The 25,511-nt window shown below is 38.2% G+C and overlaps 2 protein-coding genes across 2 annotated transcripts; both read right to left on the bottom strand.

Moving 5' to 3' along the window:
• Positions 1-100: 100 nt before the first annotated feature.
• On the bottom strand, positions 101-5,763 carry cplx4a (complexin 4a). The gene is made up of 3 exons (XM_085168217.1): positions 5,185-5,763; positions 3,231-3,318; positions 101-1,203 (listed from the first exon to the last, which is right to left on the bottom strand). The coding sequence occupies exons 1-3, from the start codon at positions 5,346-5,348 to the stop codon at positions 976-978; spliced, it is 480 nt and encodes a 159-aa protein (XP_085024343.1). The 5' UTR covers positions 5,349-5,763; the 3' UTR covers positions 101-975.
• Positions 5,764-9,865: 4,102 nt separating this feature from the next.
• lman1 (lectin, mannose-binding, 1) lies at positions 9,866-22,360 on the bottom strand. Its single transcript, XM_085168271.1, has 13 exons — positions 22,101-22,360; positions 20,463-20,617; positions 18,060-18,167; positions 17,698-17,759; positions 17,303-17,402; positions 17,046-17,169; positions 14,799-14,857; positions 14,466-14,598; positions 14,022-14,209; positions 13,660-13,736; positions 10,671-10,833; positions 10,459-10,583; positions 9,866-10,368 (listed from the first exon to the last, which is right to left on the bottom strand). Exons 1-13 carry the CDS (start codon positions 22,318-22,320, stop codon positions 10,332-10,334), a joined length of 1,551 nt encoding a protein of 516 aa, XP_085024397.1. The 5' UTR covers positions 22,321-22,360; the 3' UTR covers positions 9,866-10,331.
• Positions 22,361-25,511: the final 3,151 nt, after the last annotated feature.

Genomic DNA, 25,511 nt, shown 5'->3' with positions numbered 1-25,511 from the left:
CAAGGTGTTTCCATTTAAATTGCTGCACATAACTGACACATAAAAAAGTCAGATATTTGAGAAGATATTTCAAGCTTAACAATGCAAACCAACACATTACTTGTATTCCACATATGTCTTTATTTGAAGTTTTCTCAGTGTAGCCACCATGTGTGTTTTAAGCATTTATGAGCATTGCTTTTATTGTAATGATTTTGAAATTACAGTTTGTGCAAATCTGCAAATGTCTCCTCAAATGTGTCAGACACAACAGTTTTTATTACAACTATAATGTCAAAACTTGTAAAGATCACCTTTTGTAGTAACACCGACAGAAAAAAAAGACTACATTTCATTAGTTCAACACCATATACAAAAGAAAAAAAAAATCTAGAATCACCATGAAACCAAAAGGAAAGTGGAAATACGCAGACAGGATTGGTTTAATAAGTCTTGGTTATTTTAATGAACTGCAAAACAATTTTAGAGATTAAACATTAAAATTTTTTGATAAACAGAGAAAAAAAGTCTATATTATATGACAATTACAAATTTCGAAATATATCAGGGCCTGTAGCTTTATGAAGGAGTTATGAAAAGAAATCAACCGTGGCAGTGGATCAGGAAAATGTACTTTTCTAGATTTCTTGTCTAAACGGGGATGAGGGAGAGGGAGCGGATCGGGCACTCAGCACATGATTTAAAATAGTATTATTTTGTTTTTATGGAAAGTTGGAAACGATTACCCACCGAGTAATCAGCTGACATGGAAACCTTTAATGTATATTCTTAAATAGATGCAGACTGGTTGCGGTAAAGATATAACACCCTGGTGAAGATAATGCCTTTTCGTTCTTATAAGAAAAATGAATACTTTGCAGGCATTTTTACGTTTTGACTGTATCCCAGACGTGTTTTTTTCCCCAGGAAGTGGTGATATTCATTCCTCTCTTCTTCTTTTCCCCGACTTTGTGAACTCATGCCCTCTCTGGCTGCTCACATGATGGAACACTTCTCTTCTGCTTTGGTCTTCAGCTCGGTGACCGTTGCCGAGGCCTTCTCCTTCAGCTGGTCCATGTCCATGTTCTGCAAGTTTTGAATTTGACCCAGGAGGGAGTCTTTGCCTTCCTCCTCTGTAGCGTCCTCATCCACCATCTTGAGCAGCTCCTCGGGCACGTCCACGTCATCCCCGGCCATCTCGATCATGTTCTCATCCTGCTCGCTCTGCACGTGACAACATCAGAACAGAGAGCACGGTCAGAATCCAGGAACATCAATGCGTTAAGGTGAAAGTTGATTTATAAAACAAGCTGGATAATGATCACTGCATTTCTACATTTTATGTTGAATTCTTACAAAGAGAATTGAACAGGCTTTTTAAAGATCTACCTTTAACCCCTTTATTTTCAAATTAGGCACATTTTTCTGGGTTTGAAATCAAATTGTAAACAAGCAAAGTTAAAAACAAGGCAGAAGACAAACAGATAGACTCTGATATCTGTCTTAATCCACGTTCAAGTAACTGCACTCGAGGATATTCCGGCTGGCTGTGTTTTTATCAAGCAGGCATGAGTCTCATCTGATGTTATTATCCACACTGCCACACTTCATGTGTCACTGCATCAGAAAAGATGCTAAATTTAAAGCCTTTTTTTTTTTTCAACAAACAAAATCTAATCACTTAATATCTGGAATAGTCATGCAGTAGGCACTGTGCTGTGACTACCGGTACTTTAAAGTTCAATCTGAGGGATTATCGCAGACCTACTTTATCCTTTCCTATTAGAATCTAAAGATATCCTCTATAGCCTTGCACGAGACCTCATTCCTATTTCTTACCACACCAATGTTTTCATTCATATTGTCTGCTTCACATAATTCAAAGAATGTTTTTGCTTTTTTCTTGTTGCTGAAAAATCTATTTCAAATGCTAATCTCCAGTAAAAACACTTTGACCTTTGTTCCCTTTAAGAGTGATGAGCGATGTAGCCATCATTCTCCAAGCATAATTACATTTGCACGTACTTCTTTCAGCCATTATCCTTATGATAATTATGTGGTTTCAATTTAGAAGAAAAACAGTGCTAAGAAATCCATTTGCCGTTTGAAACACAAACACAAACAATGACATGCCTGCTGCAAGAGCTTGTTAGAAACACCTCCGGTAGCCAAGGTCATCACTTCATTTAGATAAATAACAATCACAATGTTAGAAAACCTGTAACAGAAACTTATTTTGCCATTTCCACCAAAGAACACATAGTTAATCTCATGTTTATTAAATTAAAGGTCCCTCTTTTGGTCTTTAGCTCTAAATGGTGTTAAAAAAATCTACCATACCTTTTTTTCTCCTTCCATTACAGTTTCTTTTTCTTTTTAGAGTCCCTGGAAATCCTGGAATAGCTCACTTTGAACACTCTAAAGTAGATGCTGCTGTTTCTTAAAGCCAGATCACTCTGAATCACTTTGGTGCTTCCTGATGAGCCTGGGACACCTGTTCAGTGGCAATTGGCTTTGCCTGACTCAAGGTGCAGTGTGCAACACATAGGCTAACATCTTCAGGACACTGGCTGAATCTCTTTTTCCACTAATCTACTGGCATGACTTCTACCTCCTGTTGTCCAGGCTGGAGTTGCCAAGCACTACTATTAGACAAGATAGCCTAAACTAACCATAAAGTAGCTATTTCTACCTACAGACAGGGCACTTAGCTCAGCCATCTAATTTTCTTTATAAAGCCTAATAAAGGGTTGTCAATTATTATTACCTGCCCTAATCCTTAAAAAAATCCCTCATACATACCTGTAATCTAATTAAAAAATTACATTTAAACAATTTAAAACACATTTATTGTGAGCAGATACAGTATAAGCATGTTTTAATGTTTTTTTAAACCAAAACCACCAGGGTCTATTAGGTATATTAATATATTTATATTTGCAATTTTAATTGTACTTACCTCTGTTTATAGCTAGCTTCTATGGAAATATATTGAATGTTAATATGTTTATAAAATGCAAAAGTGAACTCTTGTATTGAAAGTGCATCCTTGAAGTCTATTAACTCAAGTAAACCAATAACTGTAATTTACTATATTAGTAGACAATGGTGTACTAGTGAAAATCACCAAGAAGCAATAAAAATTATTCCGATTTCATGGAACCTGACACAGCCTTAATTAATATAATGAATCTGTACCAAACTTGAGTAAATCCCCAAAGTAAAAGTAAAAAAAATGTGGGTACACTTACCTTTGGGAGTCTGTATTTATCTCTGAGGCACACCCTCAGTGTTGCCCTCTCTGCCTTCTTATGCAAGAAATCTGCATCTCTCTCCATCCTTCCGGGACAAAAAAATGTTATTAGTAAACTATCCTTCAGTGTTGGCCATTAGACATAATTAAAAGTTTTCCCGAACCACGAATGTGCAAGAAATCTGGTTTACTTTTAGATTTTCTTTTAAATTCTGACATAACTACAGAAAAAACATCTTTAAAGTATTTTATTCTGCTTTTTATTGTTTGGTGTTCATCAATGCTCAGTGCCTTTAACATCCTCCAGTTAATTTCAGTTTTATGTACTAAGATGGTTCATTCCACCTACAGGCTCTCAGTATATAGTTTAATATATAAAAAAGAACATTTTACTTACTGCTAGTTTACCTATTAGCTGTTTTTGGAACGCTCATGCTGTATCTAATAGCAGTTTTAATAAAGTTACGTTTAGTAGACATATGTGGTATAGCTGTTCTTTTTTAATATTTAACATGTAATTTTTTTTCTTATTTTGCAGCTTTTAAAAAATATGTAAAATATGTAAAATTAATATTTCTTATAATAAAAATGATACAATATTTCTTAATGTATGCTGCCCAAGTTTAACACTTATAACTTTAAAAGATGAAGTACATGCTGAGACTGCTGCTCAGCAAGAAAATTTGCGTATTTAATATATAAATTATTACACTGTAACATTATAAACAACATTTAAACTTTTTTCTGAATGATGATACTTTGATCTTTGAATCATGATTTCAGTTATCAGTGATAAGTTAAAAACGTGATGATCGTGATTGCCAGACTCTGCATATTCCTGCATTTTTGAGACAAAGCTCGTGTACTTTCCAGCCAATTAAAGATGGGATTATTGGGCTAGACTGAGTCAAGCAGGTTTGAAATCCAGCCAAGACACCACAATATAAACTATAGTGAAAAAAACAACAAGGTGGTTAAGGTTAAGATTTCCAACAAACTCCCATTTATTGAAATTTTATTCACAGCTGTACAGATTACAGATGGCCTATTTTTGCTTTGAAGAGGTGCTTTTTATCTTTCGTTTTCTTTCTTTAACAAATTCTGTTTGTGTGTGAATCATCATTTTGGAGAATTTGATCAATGCTAGGACTGTGCAGTTAATACAAATGCCTTTCAAAATTAAACGGATTTAAGTACCCAAACATGGGAGTAGAGAGGCAGGATTAAACTTGTTATGTAATACAGGCTGCATGGATCTGCTTCATGCTGCAGAATCTGTGCATTCAAAAAAAAAAAAAACTAATTAAATTTAATTATTTGCAAACTCACATTATGCCATTATTTCAATATTTAATGTAGCAAAATGATTAATGTTACTTTATTTTTAAAGACAAGAAAGAAAGTGAAAAGAAAAAAAGTGAGAAAATGCTCTTCACGCGGTAAGTTTTGCTTGATTATTTGTTTAAATTCAAAATTTGAATAAGTCACTCAAAATGTCAGCAATAACTGTTCTCGATGCAGAATCAGATGACAGATTATAGAAGATCACTGAGCTGGGTCCATTATGACATATAGTCCTGATGGATTATATTGCAGAACAATGTGAATTAAAAAAAAAAAAAGAAGATTAAATGTTACAGCATTTTTACTGTGGTGGTATGATTTCTGTGACCTTCAGTGACAGATCCACTGCTCAGAAACACACCTTGCTTATTGTAAATTCAAAAGAAATAATATACACATTGGCATTAAGATTTAGCGAGGCTAACGTGTGAAGATTAAAGTCATATATTAAGATTAAAAAGGGAAAACAGTGAAAGAAATGAATGAGACGAAACAGAATACAGCTCGTCAAGGTCAGATTGCACAGTCAGCAGCCATACTGTTTTTGGTGGGCCTGTGACAGCCGTTAAGAAAAAAAAACAGGGGGTACCCTCCATGTTGCTACTTACTTTTCCTCCACCAACTGTTTTTGGTACTCTTCATACTCCTCGCGTGTCATTCCTGCGGCTTTGGCTGGATCTGAGGGGGTGGCCTCCTCTTCTTTGTCACCTCCACCGCCAAGACCCATTCCTGACAGGGGGTTCCCAATCATGCTCTTGATCAAGAAAGCCATCTTCAGTTCTGGGACTCTTTACCCTTTACGGCTATGAGGAATTTTGAGCTGATGAAAATGATCCTGCTCCCCTTCGCTTCAGCTTCCTATAGCTGTCAAATCCAGTGGTACCTCTCTAGCTAACCTGCTGCTTGTCTATGGACCCAAGGACACACTGGCAACAAGCAACAGAAACATACACAACACACACACACACACTCATGCACACACTTAAACGCACACACGTTTTGCCTCGTCCATAATCTGGATTTAATCCTTCCTGCTTCACTATACTAAGAGGCAGATGGCCTGTTTTCTCTCTATTTTTAAATCATGCGGAACTTTCTGGATGTTTTTCGAATAACTCTGACACTGCGGGGATTCTTTGGCAACAGTTGGAGACGCGCTCGTGTCAAAAATCATTTTGGAGTGGGGCGTCTTCAGTTTATCACCACACATATATGGCTTCCACCCACTGCTGCTTAATCATATTAGTAAAGTACGGGTTGGCCCGTGTGCAGCTTATGCTGCCAAGAGCAGAGTAGCAGGGTGGAGAGAGAGGAGCAGGATTAGAGTCTTGTTTATCCCCGTGAAGCCATCCCTCAAGCAGTGCTATTGTTCCGTGGGAGGATGATTGACAGGAGGAGGGGTGGGGACCTTTCATTTCATTTCACTATCACTCAATCAAAATTCAAGTTTGGCGAGGAACCCGTAATGATTGCACGCTGAACATTTTAGGAAAGCTGCTCTGCTGATTTAATAACTAGGTGGTGCTCATTCTACCAAAGAGAGTACAGTGCAGATTGTAAGAGTTTATTTTTTTTGTTTTTAATTTCATTAATACAATCAAACAACATCATAGAGAACTCCTGCACAGCATTTAAACCACCTGCCTGATTGTGGAGGCCTCATTCATGTTGGATTCAAAGCAGCTCTCAGCCATAGGAGGATGGATATGAGACCTGTCATGGTGGCCTGTGATGTCTGGCACCAGAGGATCCGTACAGTTCTTTGAGTTGTAGTTTTGAGCCTTGAGTACTCCTCCAGTCTGCGTGTCGAGGTATCCTCGGACAAGATACTGCACCTGGAGATGAACCTGCATTCATCAGAGTCTGAATATGGAAAATAAAACCACTTGTGTGAATGCGTGTATGATTGGGTGAATGAGACTTGTTCTTTGAATGTAATGCTTTTCTACTCAGTTACAGCAGAGAAGTGCTTTATAAGTACCAGTGCCGGTGACAGGGTGTACAATCCTGCTGATATATTTTTTCAAAATATATTGAACACCATAAAGGAAAGAAACAGTATGATAAACAAATAAAGAGAAATTATTGCTATTTAAAAAATAATGGGGTCATAATTACCCCACTTGTAATCACTTTACCTGCTCAGGAAGCCACCACCATCCCATGTTTATGAAGAGTGCGCTGGTAATGAGCTCGATGTTCCCCCTCATGGTGTCCATCATTTCTGAAAGTGCTTTTAATTTGTTGGACAAGAGAACAGTTTCCTTCTTCACCTTTATTTCATCCTGCATGACCTATAGCCCAGAGATGGTGGGCTTTCTGTAACTATTGACAGTTGTTTTCAGAAGTTGATGGCAAATATGAGTTTTTTTTCTTCTCAGTTTTTACATTTTTTAAAAACCCAGAGAGGTAAATCTGCTCTTTTTTGCCTCTGAAAGAATTGAATCTTTCACTTTTTATACCAAAATATAAAAATCAATACAATTTGTTTTGGTTTGTTTTTACACAATGTTTTGCTTGTTTTCCAGTTTTGTTCTAGTTAACAAAGTCATCTGGTCAGCTGCCATTCTAGTCTCTGTATTGACTCCCGGTTGTATCTAAAATAGCTGAGAAGTGGGTGGTTAAACTCCTCACTGCTCACCTAGAAAACACCCAACCCTCATTACATCCATTGCAGTTTGGCTTTCGGGCACATCACTCCACAGATACTGCCCTGTGTATGTTAGTGGAGAACTTGAAGAGCTTGCTGGACAAGAGTCCCTGTGTTGGAGCTGTATTTTTAGATCTGAAGAAGGCTTTCGACTCTGTAAACCATCAGATATTGTTGTCCAGATTGACTCAGTTTAATATCTCCAGTCAGGCTCTTCAGTGGTTTGCCTCATATCTCTCACACAGGAAACAGTGTGTGGTGTTGGATGGGGTTAAATCTCCATATTTAGACTGTGATACAGGTGTTCCTCAAGGATCTGTTCTTGGGCCCTTATTGTTCTCTCTTTTTATCAATAACTTACCTGAAGTCTGTCCAAATATATTTGCTCAAATGTATGCGGATGATGCAGTTATATATACGCAAGCAAATAGTGTCCAGCAGGTGGCAAAAGATCTTACAGCTGCTTTAGCATTAATGCATAGCTGGCTGGAGGACTCATGCCTAATGTTGAACACCTCAAAAACTGTCTGTATGTATTTTTCAAAACGCCCCTTAAACTTGAAGCAGTCAAACATATTCCTGGATGGAGTAGAGCTTGAATTAGCTCCAGAATTTAAATATCTTGGGGTCATTCTAGACCCAACATTATCCTTCAAGAGTCACATAAATAAAGTGTCCCAGGTACTTAAATTTAATAATCGAAATTTTAATCATATACGTAATAATTTAAATATGAATGTTGCAAAAACTTATTTTTACTCAATGATCATCTCTCATATGGACTATTGTTTGACTTCCTGGTCACTTGCTTGTCCAACAACACTTAAAACTATTGAAAACATTTATAAAAGAAGTTTAAAACTACTTGACTTCCCACCACCACTGTCATGTGTTAAAAAAACATAAATTACTGAACTTCAATAACTTAGTGAAACTTAAAAGAGTGTGTTTAATATATAAAGTCTTACACTCCCTTGCTCCACCACCACTAAAGCAGTTTATTAGGCATAAAGAAAGCTCAGACAGGACCACTCGAGCTACAATCCGAGGAGACTTGTTTATACCCCACAGACGGATAGCATTTGGGCAGAACGTCCTCTCTGTTAAGGGTGGCCATCTGTGGAACAGTCTTCCTCAACCCATTAGAGAATGCTCGACATTCAATTTGTTTAAAGCAAAGGTTAAAAACTGGTTATGGACAAATCAAGTGTGTGATCATGTATGAGTTGTATAGTTTTAATGTTTTATTTGGGAACAGAATGGTGTGTATGTGTAAGTTTGGTGATGGAGTTTTTATTATGAATGAATGATGATTTTTTATGAATTATTGTCTATTTTTTTATGTTTAAGGACAACAGATGGAAATTATCCTTTGGCTATAATCTGGCATGTTTACATTCATGTAATTTTTTTTTTTACATTTATGTTCATTAACATGCACTGTCCTAAATAAATAAATAAAATTAAATTAGTCAAATAAATAACCAACTTATGGATGGCCATGAAATTGATCCGAGGCCCACAACAACTACATTTTGCACAACTATATCTAGAGTTTACAAAGAATGGTCTGGAAAGGAGAAGATCTGATGAGTCTCAAGTTGTGCTGCAACATTTGGATGGTAGGGTCAGAATTTAGTGTGAACAACAAAAGCATGGATTTGTCACACCTGTTTCATTTTCTTAGTTGATAGGGGTTGCACCTGATGTGGTCTTCTGCTGCTATAGCGGATCTGCTTCAACGTGTTGTGCATTAAGAGATGCTCTTCTGCATACCTATGAAGGGTTCCGGCTGCTGGTGTCAAAGATTTTATATATTTTATTTTATTGTTTACTCTATTTAATTTGTAAAATATGTATACACAAACACACACACACACACACACACACACACACACACACACACACACACACACACACACACACGTAGAAAAACATATTTAGTATACACATCCAGTAATGCATATACTATTATATATTGTACATATATTTATTAGTCTCAGATTTAGCCATTCTTATATTTTGCTTGTTTTACGTTATTGTATTTTTGCACAACTCTGTTGCTTGTGAAGCTTGCACACAAGAATTTCACTCACATGTACTGTACCAGTGTACCTGCACATGTGACGTGACAATAAAAGTGATTTGAGATGTTTTCTTCGCACACTTTGGGCCCCTTAGTCAATGTCATTTAAACACCATAATCTGAGTATTGTATTGTTGCAGACCATGTCCATCCTTTTATGACCAGTGTACCTATCCCCTGATGAATACTTCCACGAGCACGATGCCATGTCACAAATTACAGATCGTTTTACAGTAGTTTATTAAACATGAATGTGAGTTCACTCTACTAAAATGGCCTCTAGTCACCCGATCACAGTCCAATGAGTCCAGTCGTGGATGTGCAGATGTTGAATGTTTTAAGCATCTTGTTAAATCTGACATTTAGAATTTCGGAAGTTCTGAAGGCAAATGAGGATTCAACCCAGTATTAGCATGGTTAACCTAATAAAGCGTCCAGGAAGTCTTTTGCAATAGGTGGGAAAATTTTGATAATGACAAATTAACAGAAAACTAATTATTGAGCATAGATGCATCATGTATGAAGTGTGGAACAATAACCAGGCATGGTGCAGTTATTTGTTTACAGTCGTTTATGCAAATTGTTCAGGTAGAGGATATGTCAGATTCTGACATGTTTGACTCAACTGAAACAGATAAACAGTCCCAGAAATCCAATGTCTGGGTTTATATTATCAATAGTTCTGCTGTATTTTATACAAAATTGCACATTTCAAAACACAGGTTCTGTTTCAGGGAATGAGACTGTGGCAGATTTCTCTCTTTTTTTAAAAAGAATCTAAGGATCTGACCAACCAGGAATACTGTAAGTAACATGTTACATCATGTTGGAAATCCAGAAGTGTTACACTGATCAAATTACAAATCTGCAATGAATTAAAAAAAACATCTACAGCAAAACCAATTTTTCAAATAAAATAACTTACACTGAAAATAATCAAACCCCATCAAAAAAAAAAGAAAAATGATGAAAATGGACATTCCCTCATGTATACACTTTGGCTTTATGAAAGTAGGTCATCAAAAGAACTTCTTAGCTGCTGCTTCTTGTTGACTTCTGCGAAAGAAAAGAAGAAAAGGATGCAAAAAAATTAGAGTGGTTAGATTTCCAGGCAGATGCAACCCAAATTACAACCTGATATCTTACTTGTACATGACGTAGCAGAAGAATAGGACTGACTGGACCACGACAAAGATTGCAAAATGAACAGTGGATAAGCAGGAAGGCATGGGAGGCAACTCGGGACACTTCAGGACCTTGTCAGCCGGATTCTAAACAACACAATGCAGATCAGCGAGTTCAGTCAACACTTTTTTTGTTCTAAAACAGATCAGAAGAGTTCAGACTCCGATTCATACCTGAGCATTACGCTGAACCAGGTGCTCCACGTCCCTTTTGACGGTGTGCAGATGTTCCTTGATGTCGCTGAAATGTTGCATGGTCTCGTATGTCCCCATAGCGGCTTGATTACCCTGATTCTGGACAGAGCCAATCTGTCTCAGCGACTCGTGAAAGGAGCTTCTGCAGAGGGACAGAGACATCATGCTTACTGACTGAACATTAACATTAAAGAAGCCTCAAAAGGACTGAAATAAATCACTGTTGATTGAATTCATGTGGGGAAACATGCTGAACAGTAAACATGCTGTGAGGTGCTGCTTATTTAAAGTCATATAAATTGTCTAAAAATTAATCTTTTAATCCCTATTCACTGGAGGCTACATATTCTCAAACTTTGAAAAAACAGAAAATTGCCATCTGATAAAAGAGGTCATGATTGCTAAATTAATCCCTTATAAAAACATGTTCTTACAACAGATTACAAGTACAGAGGGATAAGAAATGGCTCAGAAACAGGGGAACACCACGTGGATTATGCATCTATGAGAGGGATGGCTAACATGCTGAAGACAAAATTAAAAAATTGTCTGAAAAATTTAACAAAGCATCTGATAGCTGGTCCCCATTAATGTGGATGTGTGTGAAATTGAGAGCCTTTCTAACTGTAATTGATCACCCGTGGAAGCATTTTACCTTCTCAATCTTTAAATTGCTCATTTATATCTGGTAGAAACACTCTTCTATAACTCCTGTGCACCACTAACTGAACAGTCAGGGTCAAAAGAACATATGCTGACCAGTTCAGACTGGTTTATCCTGGTCACTTCATCATCTGTCTGGAAGATTTGTGTCAAGCTGCCATTCACCCTTGACTTATCAATGGAAATTAGTACAAATCATTTCTCACATTCACCCCGTCAGATAGCAGATTAAACCACTCTGAGGTGCTAGTGCTGAGGCCCACCAAGGACTGAATGTGAAATCTGTAAATCTGCATCTTCACTTTCAGATTAATCACTAAAGGAAGACTACATTGAATGCAAAGCATTCCCAGAAGAGAAGAAAGACTTTAAGCCAGGATCAAATTTCTCAACAAAATGTAATTTCTTAAAGTTGATTACTTACAGGGAGGAAGCAACTAGTTTCCCCTCTATCATCTTAAACACGTCTAAGGCGATTATGAAGGGGAAAAAAGACAAATGAGCAGAATTCCACTAGTGTAAGCAAGACAGCCCTGAGGGAGATTGTGATAAGAAATCAAAAGGATGGGACACTGTGTATTATTTGCTTGTATATGACAGATGTATTTAAAGACTACTAAGCTGATAAGGGCAGAATGGTGCTAAGAAGGGGCCTTTTCTTGCTCGGCCACATGGTCGAGGTCTGAAACAAGGACGACATACAAACAAAATCTAATTTGTTTCACGGACAAGGGGGGGGGAAAAAAATCTCCCTTGAGGAAGTAAGTGAGCATTTATTAAACCCTACGTCTAATCTTCGTCTACTCCAAGTGACCCATTTATGAGCAAAGAGCCCTCTATGTAGGTTTAGAGCGAGACTAAGTCCTATCATAAACTCTGTGTTTAAGACGGGTCAGGATAAACTGAGCACTTAATCTACAAAGTAATACAGATCAGTTGCTCACATTAGCACATTAGCAGAAGCTGCTGAAGCCTTTTGCCAGCAAACTTATTTACTGTGCCAATCAGCTTACTCCTGTGTAGCACCCTTAATATTCAATTATTACATCTTCCCACTCACTACAGGATTTAAAAAAAGCAAAAAACAAAAACTGAGAGTGCTTGGGTAGATTTAGCAAACGAGTAACCAAGAGTCGAGTGCCACGTGAATTATGGGTCAACAATATGATAAAGAAAATCATGTATGCAGTCATCTGAGAATGAATGTCCTGTTGGATTTAGGACATATAAACAGCTTGCTTTTTTGTGATACATGAGAGATTAATGTTACATAAACTACAATCTTTAATATCTTGTCATTCTGATTAAATCTTTATGCAGATGGTATGTTAAAATTAACACAAGACATATATGCATTAATAAAAATAAATAAATCCAGTTTCTTTGTTCGTGCAGCTCAATTTTAAAAGCGCCCAGAATGAATCAAACTTGTCAATCAAGTTTTCCTGAAAGGAAAATAAATATTTGTGCTAAATGGCTGACAAAAGAGTGAGTAAGACTACGTAGCTGTTTCATAAGTCAGTCATAATGACTCACTCATCAAGCAGCAGACATATTTAAAAATGCTGGCATGCCCACAATGACATAGTCCATAAAGAGCTTATGGTAAACAATACATAAGCAAAGATATATTATTGACCTAATATAACATTGAACCTGCACACCAAATCAGGCTCACTTATTCTTATAGTAGCAGAATCAATCATTCTCTATTCATTCCATACCTGCGAAAAATGAAATCTGAGCACAGGTGACTATTTTTATGGTTTTAAAAGAAGCACGTTAGAGCTGGATATCAGTGTGCACTTTGAGCTGTAATTGTGGTATGACAGAATTCTTAATCAGCCACCTTTTGGGTTCTCTGCTTCCTGATCAGCTGTAAAAAAGTCTGTCCAAACGACTGCAACACTATCCTGCTCATGTGGTATTTCTCTATCATGTAACGGATTCATTGCAAATGAGTTTTTTTTTATTAGGTAATTGGTATTAGGTATTTGGGCATTCTTGTCTCTGTGCTAAAACCCAGTTTACACTGGCGCAATGCATCAGTAAATCTGGGCCTAGAAATCGAGCGTTACCAACTGTGGAGGAAGCCGTTACAGCCGCTGGATTATCAGGACAGCAGACACCTGTGATGTCGCAGCCAGCCTCTTCTAAGATTAAATGTGATGTGATGGATTTAAGCGGCAGGATTTCCCTTGTTTTTCTGGAGTATCACGGATGTGTCTTTATGTTTTTTTTTTAAAAAAAACAGCTATTTTTTAAGAATAACTGATTGTCAACAACAAACACTGTTGTTACTTACTTCAACTCGTTCAGGCTTTTGAGAACCTCCTGCTGCGTGGCTACGATGGAGCCCAGCTGCTGACCAGCAGAATCCAGCTAAGAGAGAAATGAAGCACAATGGTCTCAAAGTTCATACTGATACAGCTGTCATATAAAGGGTTTCCTATGTTTTGATAAGCGCTCAGATGAAAAGTTTAATACGGTAGGAGTTCATAGAAAGACAGTCCAAAGTCCCAACACACATTTTTAAAATGTAAAAAGACACAAACAAAAAAAAAGAAACATGCTTCTCCATTCGTAACAAAATATAAAAATCTATTTTGTAGCTTTGCAGCGAACACCTTTAGCTTGCGTAAGTTTGCTTCTTGATGACATGCCCACCTGTCCTGACTCGGTGTTTGCCCCTTTTTTGGCGACCTCATCCGTGATGACGGAGACGTATCGACGCTGTTCGTCCAGGATCATAGCGAGCTGCCGGTTGAGCTGTTTGATTTCCAGATGGATCCGGTTCTGGCCTTCAAACACCTGACGAATCTCCCGGTCATTCACACTCTCATACATATCATCGACTGAAAAAATAGACTGCAGATTAAAACCCAATTATAGAAAAGAAATTTGTAAACTTTTCATGTAGATTTACAAAAGATATATTTAAACATATTTGTCTTGAATGTATTCTGATTCATATTTTTCAAATAATGTAACTTTTTTTTAGGTAACACGTAACAGATTAATATAGAATATAAATAAAAACAAATGTGTATTTTTCATTCATTGTGTAATTTTACACAACTGTTTGGACCATCATCCAAGAAAAAAACTAACTTGGTTCTCCTTGGACGTCCGGGTGCTCCTTCTGAAATTCCTCTTTCTTTTTATCGAGCTCTTGCTGGAAGTTCTGAAATTCCTCCTGGTACTTGTCCTTCTCTTCTTTAGGAATCTCAGATTCAACTGGGGGCTTCAATGGGAAAGACAAAAAACCCCTCTGTGAACTCAATAGAGGCTCTGCTTGGGTGTATAGTGCATATGCACGCACACATGCACGTGCACACACACAGACAGACACGCACACACACACACAACTACAGAATGAGTAAAAGACACACAACGGATTGGAAACGTATTAGGAGTTCTAGACAAAAAAAAAAATGTAGTTACCGGTTGCTGGCCAGGCTCTGTGAGTCTGAATAGCAAGAAGGATAAAACATCGTGGTCATCTGACGAACAAAAGAAAATTTCAATGAGAAAAATCACAAACATCAGAAATACAATTATTGAATTACCACACTTTAAGACTACAATATAATATCTCAGAAACAACTGCAATAAGGTAATACTATCATACTATATTAGTAATTAGCAATTACCAATAAGCAGTAAGTCAAAACAGTGATACTAGGAACAAGGACTAAAGGTAGCACTAATAGGCAATAATGTTAAGATGGAAACAATTTAACTAGTCAAGACCAGACCAGCAAAACTAGTAACGTCATCATAAGACTGAGGTAATGTTTCAATAATGTTTTAACTACAGAAAATTAGTACAAATGAAATTAAGTCTTTAATTGACTATGTGCACGTTAGCATATGCTACTTCCAGTGCGGAAACTCCTGTGGGGAGCTTTGTTTCCGGTGTCCTGTTTACGCCCTGTTTACGGTCCAAAACAAGTTAAGCAAATGAATGAATCAAGCGGCGATTTACATTTCTATAGAAGTCTTGGGCATTTACCCAATATATCTGTAAATGATGTTCATCGACTTGCCGATATTTTTCCCCCGCGCCTCAGAGCAAAAGAGAAAAGGGATTCAAATGTTATATTTCTCAGCTGTCCCTCGTTTATTGTGGGTGTTATGTTCTAAAAATAACCAGCGATAGATGAAATCAAGTAGCCAATTTTATTTTTTGACGGTGCAAAATGTTTCGTGGACATACAGTACTGCACTTCAGAGTAACACTGCTAACGATCGATGCAGCGATTCTGTACTGTACAGGAGAGACGTCACAGAGGAGATTGTCTGCAGCGATCAGGACGCAGGACACAATGTGATGTAAAAAAAAAAAAAAGCATGCAAACTTGCACTAAAAAAGCTGCGAAATAGCGAGGTGAAAGGTGAACCGTGTTATAGTGAGGGACCACTGTAATTTTGAAGGTAAGTCACAACATACCCTTCGTAAATACTAATGTATAGAAACCGTTACCAGCAATCATTAATTTTTTGTGTGGCTTTTTTCACAGGTTTGTTAACATGCTGTGTAGGTGTGTACTTGACTATACAGAGATGTGCTTCTGAATGTGGACGATGTGTCTGCTGCAGTAATGCAGTTCTGCTTGTGTTGAGTGATGTAAACAACTGATCAATCTAAACTCTTTAAACGTCAAAATTGATCATTCGATTTTTTATGACACAACAGTGGTGAGTGTTCCCACCTTCTGCTCTTTGTAACTTAACGTGATCTTTCCGTTTTCGAGTTTTGGACATGATTTTGGAGTATATCTTCGCAGTAGCGATTGACCGCAAAGTAAAGCTACCGGAAATGTACAACCCCACATCCGGTCTCAAACCAGGAAGTTAGCATTTTCTCGTGCACAGAGTCAATTGAAGGCAGACCTGAAATATTTCTAGTGCTACTACTGCCACTGCTCATTAATACAAACATCTAATTAGCCAGTTAAATCGCAGCAAGAATTTAGATGTGTAGACATGGTCAAGAGGGCCTGTTTAAGTTCAAACAGAGCATCAGAATGAGGAAAAAGTGTGATTTTTGGCATGGTTGTTGGTCCCACGCAGTCTAATCTGAGTATTTCAGAATCTGCTGATCTGCTGGAATTTTCCAAACAAACATCTCTATGTTTTAATGGTCCGAACAAGAGAGAACATCTAGTGAGTTCCAGTTCCAAAAACTGGTGAAATGCCTTGTTAATGTCTGAGGTGAATAGCCAGACTGCTTCAAGTTAATAGGAAGTTGACAGTTAACCATTCTTTACAACCAAGAAATGCAGAAAAGCATCTCAGAATGCACAAGACATCAAACCTTGAAGCAGATGGGCTACGGCAGCAGAAGACCACACTGCTAAGAAAAGGACTGTACTCAAATGACCTCCACAGTCACTGTTTGGGAAATGGTGGAACAAAAGATTCAAACCATTTCTGTGCAGCCAACAAATCTGCAGCTGTGGTGTGAAGCTATCACCTCATATGGATGGTTTTGAAGGTAAAAGGAGGAGCTAAGTCAATAAGAGGAAAAATATGCGGCTAATAAAGTGTCTGTGAGCGTGGCTCAGTTTTGAAAGTGAGCTGAGAGCGACTGCTGGGTCGAATATGAATTATTACAGAGAAATCCGTTGCTTATGAAATTTTGATTTTGTAGACGGTAAAGACTTTTAACAGCAAATAAAATAATACCTGCTAAACCACCGGTAGCAGCTGAAATGCCAAAGAAACCGTCAGATGGAATGACCATGTTGTCCACCTTTGTGCAGAACTCGTAGTCCTCTTTGTCCGGAGTGAAACCGTTGTTGATCAAGACCTGAAGAGGAAAAACAGCAAAAACAAAAACACAGCTACATTTTTTACTGTCTCAAGAGTGCCATTGTTTTCCTCTTACTTCACATTGTGAATATATACACACTTAATGCTAAAAGGTTCGTGTTTTCTCCTACCGTCAGTGTCCTTTTGTAGTATGTTATTTTGGCTCTGACAGGGTAGGGTTTATTGCGGAAGTCTCGTAAACATGAACCAAGGGCCTGCATGGAGCCATCGCTGCGTGAAAACAAACAAAAAACTATTACTTATTACATAATTACGGTTAAACTTTGAGGAAAACACACTCACGTTTATTAGATAATAACATTCATGCCTGCATATATACTTTATGGTACAGAATTTAGGATTTAAAAAAATGATTTAAAGCTTTCACTCGCCCAAGGGAGATTAGGAAGGAGAGAGGATTATTTACTTTCCAAGCAAATATAATCATATTTCCTAATCTTCTTTAAGTTGGTAAAATTCGAGTTGGTGATGACATCAGAGGAAAGCGCAAGAAATGTTTACTTACTTTTGATGGTCATAAACAAGGTTGCCATTGTTTCCCACAACAAGAATAGCTGGGTTATTTTTCTGGAAAGATTCCCAGAAAACAAAGAAACAGATTAATCCTTTTTGTCATCTAAAGCACAGAAACAGGTTTGATGTTTAGGTAATTTCACATAAACAAAAAGCTCTGGGTTCTTAATTGCTAACATGATTCCTGACTGAGAAATCAAGCTGTTTGTTATAATATAGGCAGAAAGTCTCTCAACCAACTGCTCCCACCACACAATAACAGAAACAAACGTGAATAAAGCTATAGTTCTTTACACTTTACGCTTATTACTCATTAAGGTTTTACCATTATTAAAAAATATAGCTGACACCAACCTTTCCGTCATTGTCAAAAGAATCAAAGAAGACTCCAATTCCGTTCCACTGATCAGCAGCTCCGTACACTGGACCCTCAAGGCCTTGTGTGCTGGTGAACCAAACGGCCTGTCAGCCATAAAAGTAAGTCAGTAAACAAAAATAAAAAACAATAAATAGCTCATTTATGTGAAAGAACGTGTTTGGAATCCATGGGATTAGAGCTGAATAAAGAATATCTGATTTAATATTGAAAGGAAATTTGATATATGGGTGTTTACATATATACAAACATACACATATATTTGTTTTCTATTGGAAAGCTTTTATTTTAACACGATTTTTATTTTGATGGTTTGGCAATATTATTGTAAGACAGTGTGATCAGATCAGAGCCTTTTCTGTGTGCCCAGCGGAGTTGAGTGTCATACATTTATCTGTTCTCTTTTTGGTTTCCTCTCTCCTTTTTCTATCTCTACACTGTCACTATCAAATAAAGATTAAAATCCCACTTACTGACTACACAGTGCACCGTTTCTCTACTCCAATTTCTTGTTAACAACTGACCTAAACGGATACAGTGTACGTTCATTTCATAAGATATAGTGTCCTTGTCAATTATCACTGCAGCCTCAGAGCATACATGATACGAACGCATATTTATCTTAATTTAAAATCCTTCGCCTCACATACGAACTGTTTAATAATCAGCCTCATAAAGCCCTCATAGCACCATATCACCCCAACAGAACACTTTGTTCTCGGAGTGCTGGTTTACTTGCGGTTCCTAGAGTATTTAAAAATAGAAGGAAGCGTACTTATTTAAGATTAGCCTTAAAACCTTCCTCTCTGATAAAGCTTAAAGTTGGTGTCAGATGACAATATGGTGTAACAGGCCAAGGTTACTGGGTCTGTTGTGATGCATTGTGTGTTTCTTCTTTATTCACCTCTTTTCACTCTTGACGTGTTTATACACAACTCTGTATTTAATCATTAGTCACTATTAATCTCTGATTGTTGGGGTTTTCTTTCAATCTTTCAATATAAAACATCTTGAGATTATTTGTGATTTGGTGCTATATACATGAAACAGCACCTAACTGAACTGCATGAAATACTGCTACATCATTGACAATATAAAAATCTGCAATTTTACATATTTGTAGCATGCAATTGTGTATTTGGGTGAAGTGCTTCATTTAGGCTCCCCAGAGAAGTTTAACCTCTTACAAGGTTAAACTTTATGTTTTAGTTTTTCTGTGCTTCTTCTGTCACTTTGTGATGTTTGTCTTGAAAGGTGCTATACAAATAAAATTTTACTTTACAAGTAAACTCAATATGTTTATGCTTCACATTATACTTAGGCAGTGTTTGTCACACAACCCTATGGGTATGACACACCTGAAACAGGGCGTGTAGGTGAAACAGGTTTTAGAAGCAAGTTTCTTAATATCTACTATAAGATTATCCACAAAAGAAATATTGGTCTGTTTGGACAGCAACGAGGAGATTTCTCCCATCAGCACGGTCAATACTGGCTATGAGGGAAAAATTATTATTCCTCAACTAGTTATTGGATGTTGATGGTAGTTACGGGGAAAATGATTGCTAAAGTCCCAGTCACACAGCCCTATGGACTGGTCAGTGACCCCCTGGCAACCCTTGTTGCTAAGTGAAAATGTGTATTGCACAAGCAGTAAGATAAACCCTCATTGTGACTGCTTTGGTTGCTACCATATTGCTACAGTCTTTGTTTCAATGGAAGTTGCGGTCTTGTCTATAAACACTGCCCAGCTGCTCTCTGAGCAGTAATGAAACTGTGAAAAGTGGAAATGGAGAAGGTTCGCCTTCAAAGTAAAAGATGTGCCTTTTGAAAAATGCTGGCTGCAACACTGAGCCAAAACTTTTATTTTGAAGGTGAACCTTTTTCATTTCTAATTTGCATTGGACCTTTTAACTTTTTACTATCACTCAGCTAGAAGTTAGCAAGTAGCTGCAGACAAACGTGAAAAACTACTATTTTGGTGCAGAAGATCTGCAACCAGTTTCCCGAGCAACAGCCATCCACCTCAAGGAGTTACCACCATACGTGGTTGTTAAATGTCCAATATAGAGGAGGGGATTTAAGCTGAGCTGAGCCAGAAGCAGTGATAATCAGTGTGGCATCACTGAGAGTGTTTTTCCTCAGCCATTCATGTGACTGGTTAAGATCAGCTAACAAACACAAATTTTCTTATCATCTTTGAAAAAAAATTGTTTCCTATTGGCTTTAGAAAGATTGCTCTTTATGTTTATGCTCATCATGAGAAAGAGGAAGAAACTGGCATAGGCTAGCTTGGAGTATGCTGGAGTAGACAGTGGAAAATGAAGCTAGACCCTCGCAGCTGCACAATCAGCCCACACTGAGGTTTTTCCCCTTCTTACCAAACCGTCGGCTCCCATTCTTCCTCTTCCAGATACCCTGAATGTCACCTCAGCCTCCCAGTGCTCAAAGTTGACTTTGTTTTTCGTCCAAACAGAACCCCTCTGACTCCTGAGGGATGGCGTAATGCGCACCTGGTCTGCGCTAGGAATGGCATCTAGAACAGAGAGAGGACGCAAAGTGAGTTTACTTACTAATTTATCACAAACTTTGAGGAATCTGTGGAAAAGAACTCAGTGACACAATAAATGTTGTTGTTTTTTCCCCCACTACTGCTGCAGAGGTGTATTACTTAGACTTAGAGCTTTTTATTGTCATTGTGCAGTTTCTTGCACAGCGAAATTGGGTAGCTGAACCACAAAGGTGCTAAAGTAAGAAGAAGAGAAACCAATATACAACGAAGGCGGAAAATAAATAAATAATTAAATAAAGAGAATAAAATAAAAAACACTGTATATGTATACATATGTGAGTTGAACTATATACATGTTGTATGTGTAGGAAACATTGAAACAGACTGGGACCAAAATAATTGCACATGAGCCAAAAATATTGCACAGAACATGGAAAGACTGAGATATTGCACATAGATGATCAACAGCAGTGTCAGGGTGGATGTGTTGGGGAAGTCTTTACACACTCTTAGTTTGCATTAAGAGTTCTGACAGCCCACGGGAAGAAACTGTTCTTTAGTCGGTTCTTTACTGTTATTACACGTCAGCATTATCAAGTTGTACCTACTTGATAAGCTCTTTACTGCCCAGCACCTGATTTGTTTGTATGTTTTTTTCCTCTCCAAATGCTACACTGCCTCTACTTTGTACCAGGTCAATAAATCAATCAATCAATTAATCAATCAATCAATAAATGAATGAATAAATATTTTTAGCAGTTTTATATCACAGGAAGTATGGCTTTGGAGCTCTTGTAAGACAAAATGAGCAAAGAAGAGCATCAGCTTGTGCTCTGGGAATGTGTAAAAGGTCATATTTAATATGCATTCAAATGTGACAGTAATCTTTGCGGCTGTTAGGGGACAACAGAAAAAAAGTTTATTCACAATATGTTGGGTGCTCTGTTTTCTCTCTCTTTGCTTCCTGTCAATCTCTACTCACACACATAATGAAGCCACCTTTAGCTCTAGAAAATAAACAGTTCACTGAGGAAATAACCTGCAGAATGCTAATGAAGGTGGTCACTATGTACAGGCGCTGAGCGGTGCTTATTTAGAGAGAATGCAGTGTAAGCTGGTGCAGCTTTCTTGTATCAGCAGGGATACTCACAGTGTGATGCAAGACTCCAAAGGCCTATTTTTGTAAGAGGAAAGTTCAACAATGAGGAGGCCTGTGTCTGCACACTCCCCAGCGCCAGTCAGGACTTCTAACTTAACTCTGACTTATTCAGCTCTGCACTGATTTGAATGAAAATGAGACTGGGAGTCGAGTGCTAAAATCTAAGCATTTCCTAGTACACTTGTGAATGAATAAAACAAGCCGCTGTCGCCTCTGAACACCCCAGAGCCGAAACAAACCACAAACAGGACATGTCCTCAGCCGTGCTCGTGCCAGCTGGACAAACGGCTGTCGAAGAGATTTGACGAGCAGCGGTTCCGTGATGCTGACAGCTGGACACAAACTTACTTCCAGTGTGGATCCAGAAAGGGATACCGCCGTCACTCTGAGACAGGTGCGGCCCTTTGAAGCTGTATTTGTACTCAAACCGGCGGTGTGGAGCCTCCTCTGTCGTCGAAGCTCCCACGGCGATGTCGGCGACACTGCTGTGAAATATTAGCGTCGTGACAAAAGTTGTTATCAACAAACGAGCGCCGACAGCCGGGCTCTCCGTTATGGGCACCGCCATGTTTCTGTATCACTGCTGACGTAGCGCTGAGTCCGCGAGCATGACGGGATGCCTGCTGGGCCAACAGGGCGTTTTCTCATTGGACGATGTTTGGGTCCTATTTCGTCCCGCCCCTTCCTCTCTCCGCTATCTCTCTATAACATTTGCACCAACACAACCAACAATAGTATAATAATAATAATAATATATATATATAAAAAAAGCCAAATAATCAGACAACAAATAAATAAACGGAAAAAAGTTACAATAAAGCTTTCAGGAACAGAGGCCTGTACTTGAGTATATAGCAGTATAGCACAGCAGAAATTCAAATGGCCACATCCTTGCTGGAATTGGCATGCTTTTTTAAAAGCTACTTTGCCCCCATTTAAAAAAAAAAGGAGCTGTAATGCAAATTCAATTTAAATTTGACAAAAATGGTGAAATAGCATTTACATTTCAAGGGTGGATTCAATCCGCCAACATGCTTTTGATTAGAATGCCTTTTCATGTGAGATATTTTGACATTTTACCATGCAGTATAGGTGTAATAAATAAATAAATAAATAAATAAACAAACAAACAAATCACTGATTCAAGTCACAGAGGCCTATAAACCGGCCAGCAACCGTTAGACAAAAATGTGCATTCCCTGGCTGTTTCGTAAGTTGTTGTTGGCAGTTGCTTTGAAATTCATTGCTACAATCTCATTCTGAAGGTCTAGAGAGTGGTCAGACCTGGTAGCAAGTACCAGTTGCATCTGATGCAAATAGTTTGCATGGAAGAAACCAATACTCACAAACTGCCCAGGTGCCACTTTGGGAATGCACAGGCTTTTTATTTTTTCATTTTTATTTATTTATTTACTTTTTATAGATTAATTCTACTAATGACAGCCCAGGACACTCTTGCAGAAGACTCTCCGAATCTCAAGACTCCCCCTTTCTTGTCAAAAAAGAGGGGCATTTCAATATAATTGATAACATTACTACTAAAGTACAATGTTAACTAAATCGGATCAGCTTATTTATTATTAATACTAACTGTAAGACTAGAAAACTTTATTCTTCTTACATGTTTGGATATTTCACTAAATAAACCTCTACTCACAAACACACAGGTACACACATAGAGAGGCAGAGTCCTGCTGTGTGTAACTGCTGCTGATTGCGGGCAAATAATAAAATCATGTTGCACTGTCTGACCAATGCTTAGGAACTTGACACAACCCACTAAATGTGGGAGACTTTGGGGCATAATAGCAAATATTTACCCCGGGGCAGCATACTGGGTCAATGTGACCTTAACATGTGCAGTTGTCACTCCATTAGGTCTTGCAGGTGATTACATGAAGAGGATGAACATGATATAAACTATTAAAACATATACCGATGCCTTGATTTACTTCAAAATTTTCCCCACTTTCCCCCAGTTGCCTCTATGGGTGCTGCACCACACTACAAGGGCCCGTTTGGAGCCTTCTTCTTCCTGTGAGTGAGCCACTGAATTATTTGGCTACCTTTGCAAGCAACACATGAAAAGTTGGTGAAGCAGATGAATATAATTCAGATGAGCTAAAGCTTTAATCATGTTTTTGGAAACAAGGTTAATAGGAGATCAACTCCTCGAGCAGGTGAAAGACGTGAATATTGTTTTTCAATTCTGTGTCAACACAACAATAAAATCCATTATATGACAGGTATGCACAAGTGTTGTCAAACCGGATCTGTTTTGCATGTCTTTAAATAGCAGAAAACTGTCATGTGGCATGAGGCTGTGGAAAGAAAACTCTATTAGATTGATCTATTATCTACTATTAAATATACTATTAAAATACATCCGTAAAATGCTCTGCCAAACAAAGCACACAAGAAGGAGAATATATGAAATTGTGAAAATGTCTGGTGCTTACCACTCGTGACATCTTTCCAGTGGATTTGTAAGGGCAGAGAAAATAGAGACATCTGTCTTTTGTCTGAGGAAGTCCTCATTAGAGAGTTAAACCACACTCTATGTGGGGAAATGCAGGATTTGAATAACAAAGACGGTGCTAATAGATCCATTTAAAAGTGGACAATGGGAAACCGTGGATTGTTAATGGGTCAGTGAAACTGTGAATAGCCTATTGCATGAGTCAGAACAAATATTTGGCCAGCGAATTATACAATACTGTACTAAATATAATCCTGGAAATGACAGCGAGCCTCTGCCGTTGAGCCACATGAGGTTTGAGGTGGCACTTTTTTGAGGGGCATGTTCTATCCTTGTTTTGACCGCTGGATGTCCTCCTATCATTCTGTGTGTTGTGGAACCAGTGGCCTTAACAGACAAAACAAATACCTGTTGTGTTGTGCATGGGGCCATTTGTTCTTGGGGGATCTGGGCATCTAAAGCATTAAGAGGAAAGGGAGAGTGGCTTGTCAACGCCTGGTGTGAACGATGGCTTAGTTAAATGAAGCCTGTTGCTTCATGGCGTTTATTCATACCGGAAAGGCACAAAGCAATCCATTATCACGTAGACTAAATATCTGCTGAGGTGACAGCAGGCTAAGGAAACGTCCCACCGGGCTCTTACTTTTACCACCATGATGCAAATCGCTTCTCTCCTTTGAGGACCAGGGCACTCACTGTTCTTATGATTTTAATTACGATCCAGTGAGCCTGATGCTGACCCGATGCACAAGAGACACAGAAGCTGCGCTTATCACGCCTAGCAGCTTTGAATGTTTTATGATCATTTAAGCCAATAATGCATAGATTTGATCTGCCGCTGTATTATTCGCAGGCTTGGCTCTGTGCATACAGGCCACACACTCACCCCGGACAATGCAGAAGGGGGCTAAACCTTCATTTCAGATTGCTTTGACACAGTCCAGTGTGGTCTGGGCAGAAGAGAGGGCACTTATTGTCCACTAAGCACTTTGCCACATTCATTTGAGGAGCAGCCCTTTCTCATTATTAACAGACACACTAAACGATGGGGCCCAAACAATACAGAACAGATCCCTTTATGCAGACAAGTGCTCAACGTTTCAGCAGCCACTGTGTGCCCTCCACCACTCCCGCTCCCTTTTTAGATACCTGCACATCAGTGAAAGATGTGGAGGACACAAAAGATATCCTCAACTTTCCTTTTTCTCCCATTCTGTGAAACAGGCCCATTTTAAAGCCTTTATTTGTGCAAAGCCTCTCATTAACTCCGCTCATGCTGC

This window comes from Neolamprologus multifasciatus, chromosome 7 (assembly GCF_963576455.1).
Source record: "Neolamprologus multifasciatus chromosome 7, fNeoMul1.2, whole genome shotgun sequence".
Lineage (NCBI taxonomy): Eukaryota > Metazoa > Chordata > Actinopteri > Cichliformes > Cichlidae > Neolamprologus > Neolamprologus multifasciatus.
This window is presented reverse-complemented; position numbering and strand designations above follow the sequence as displayed.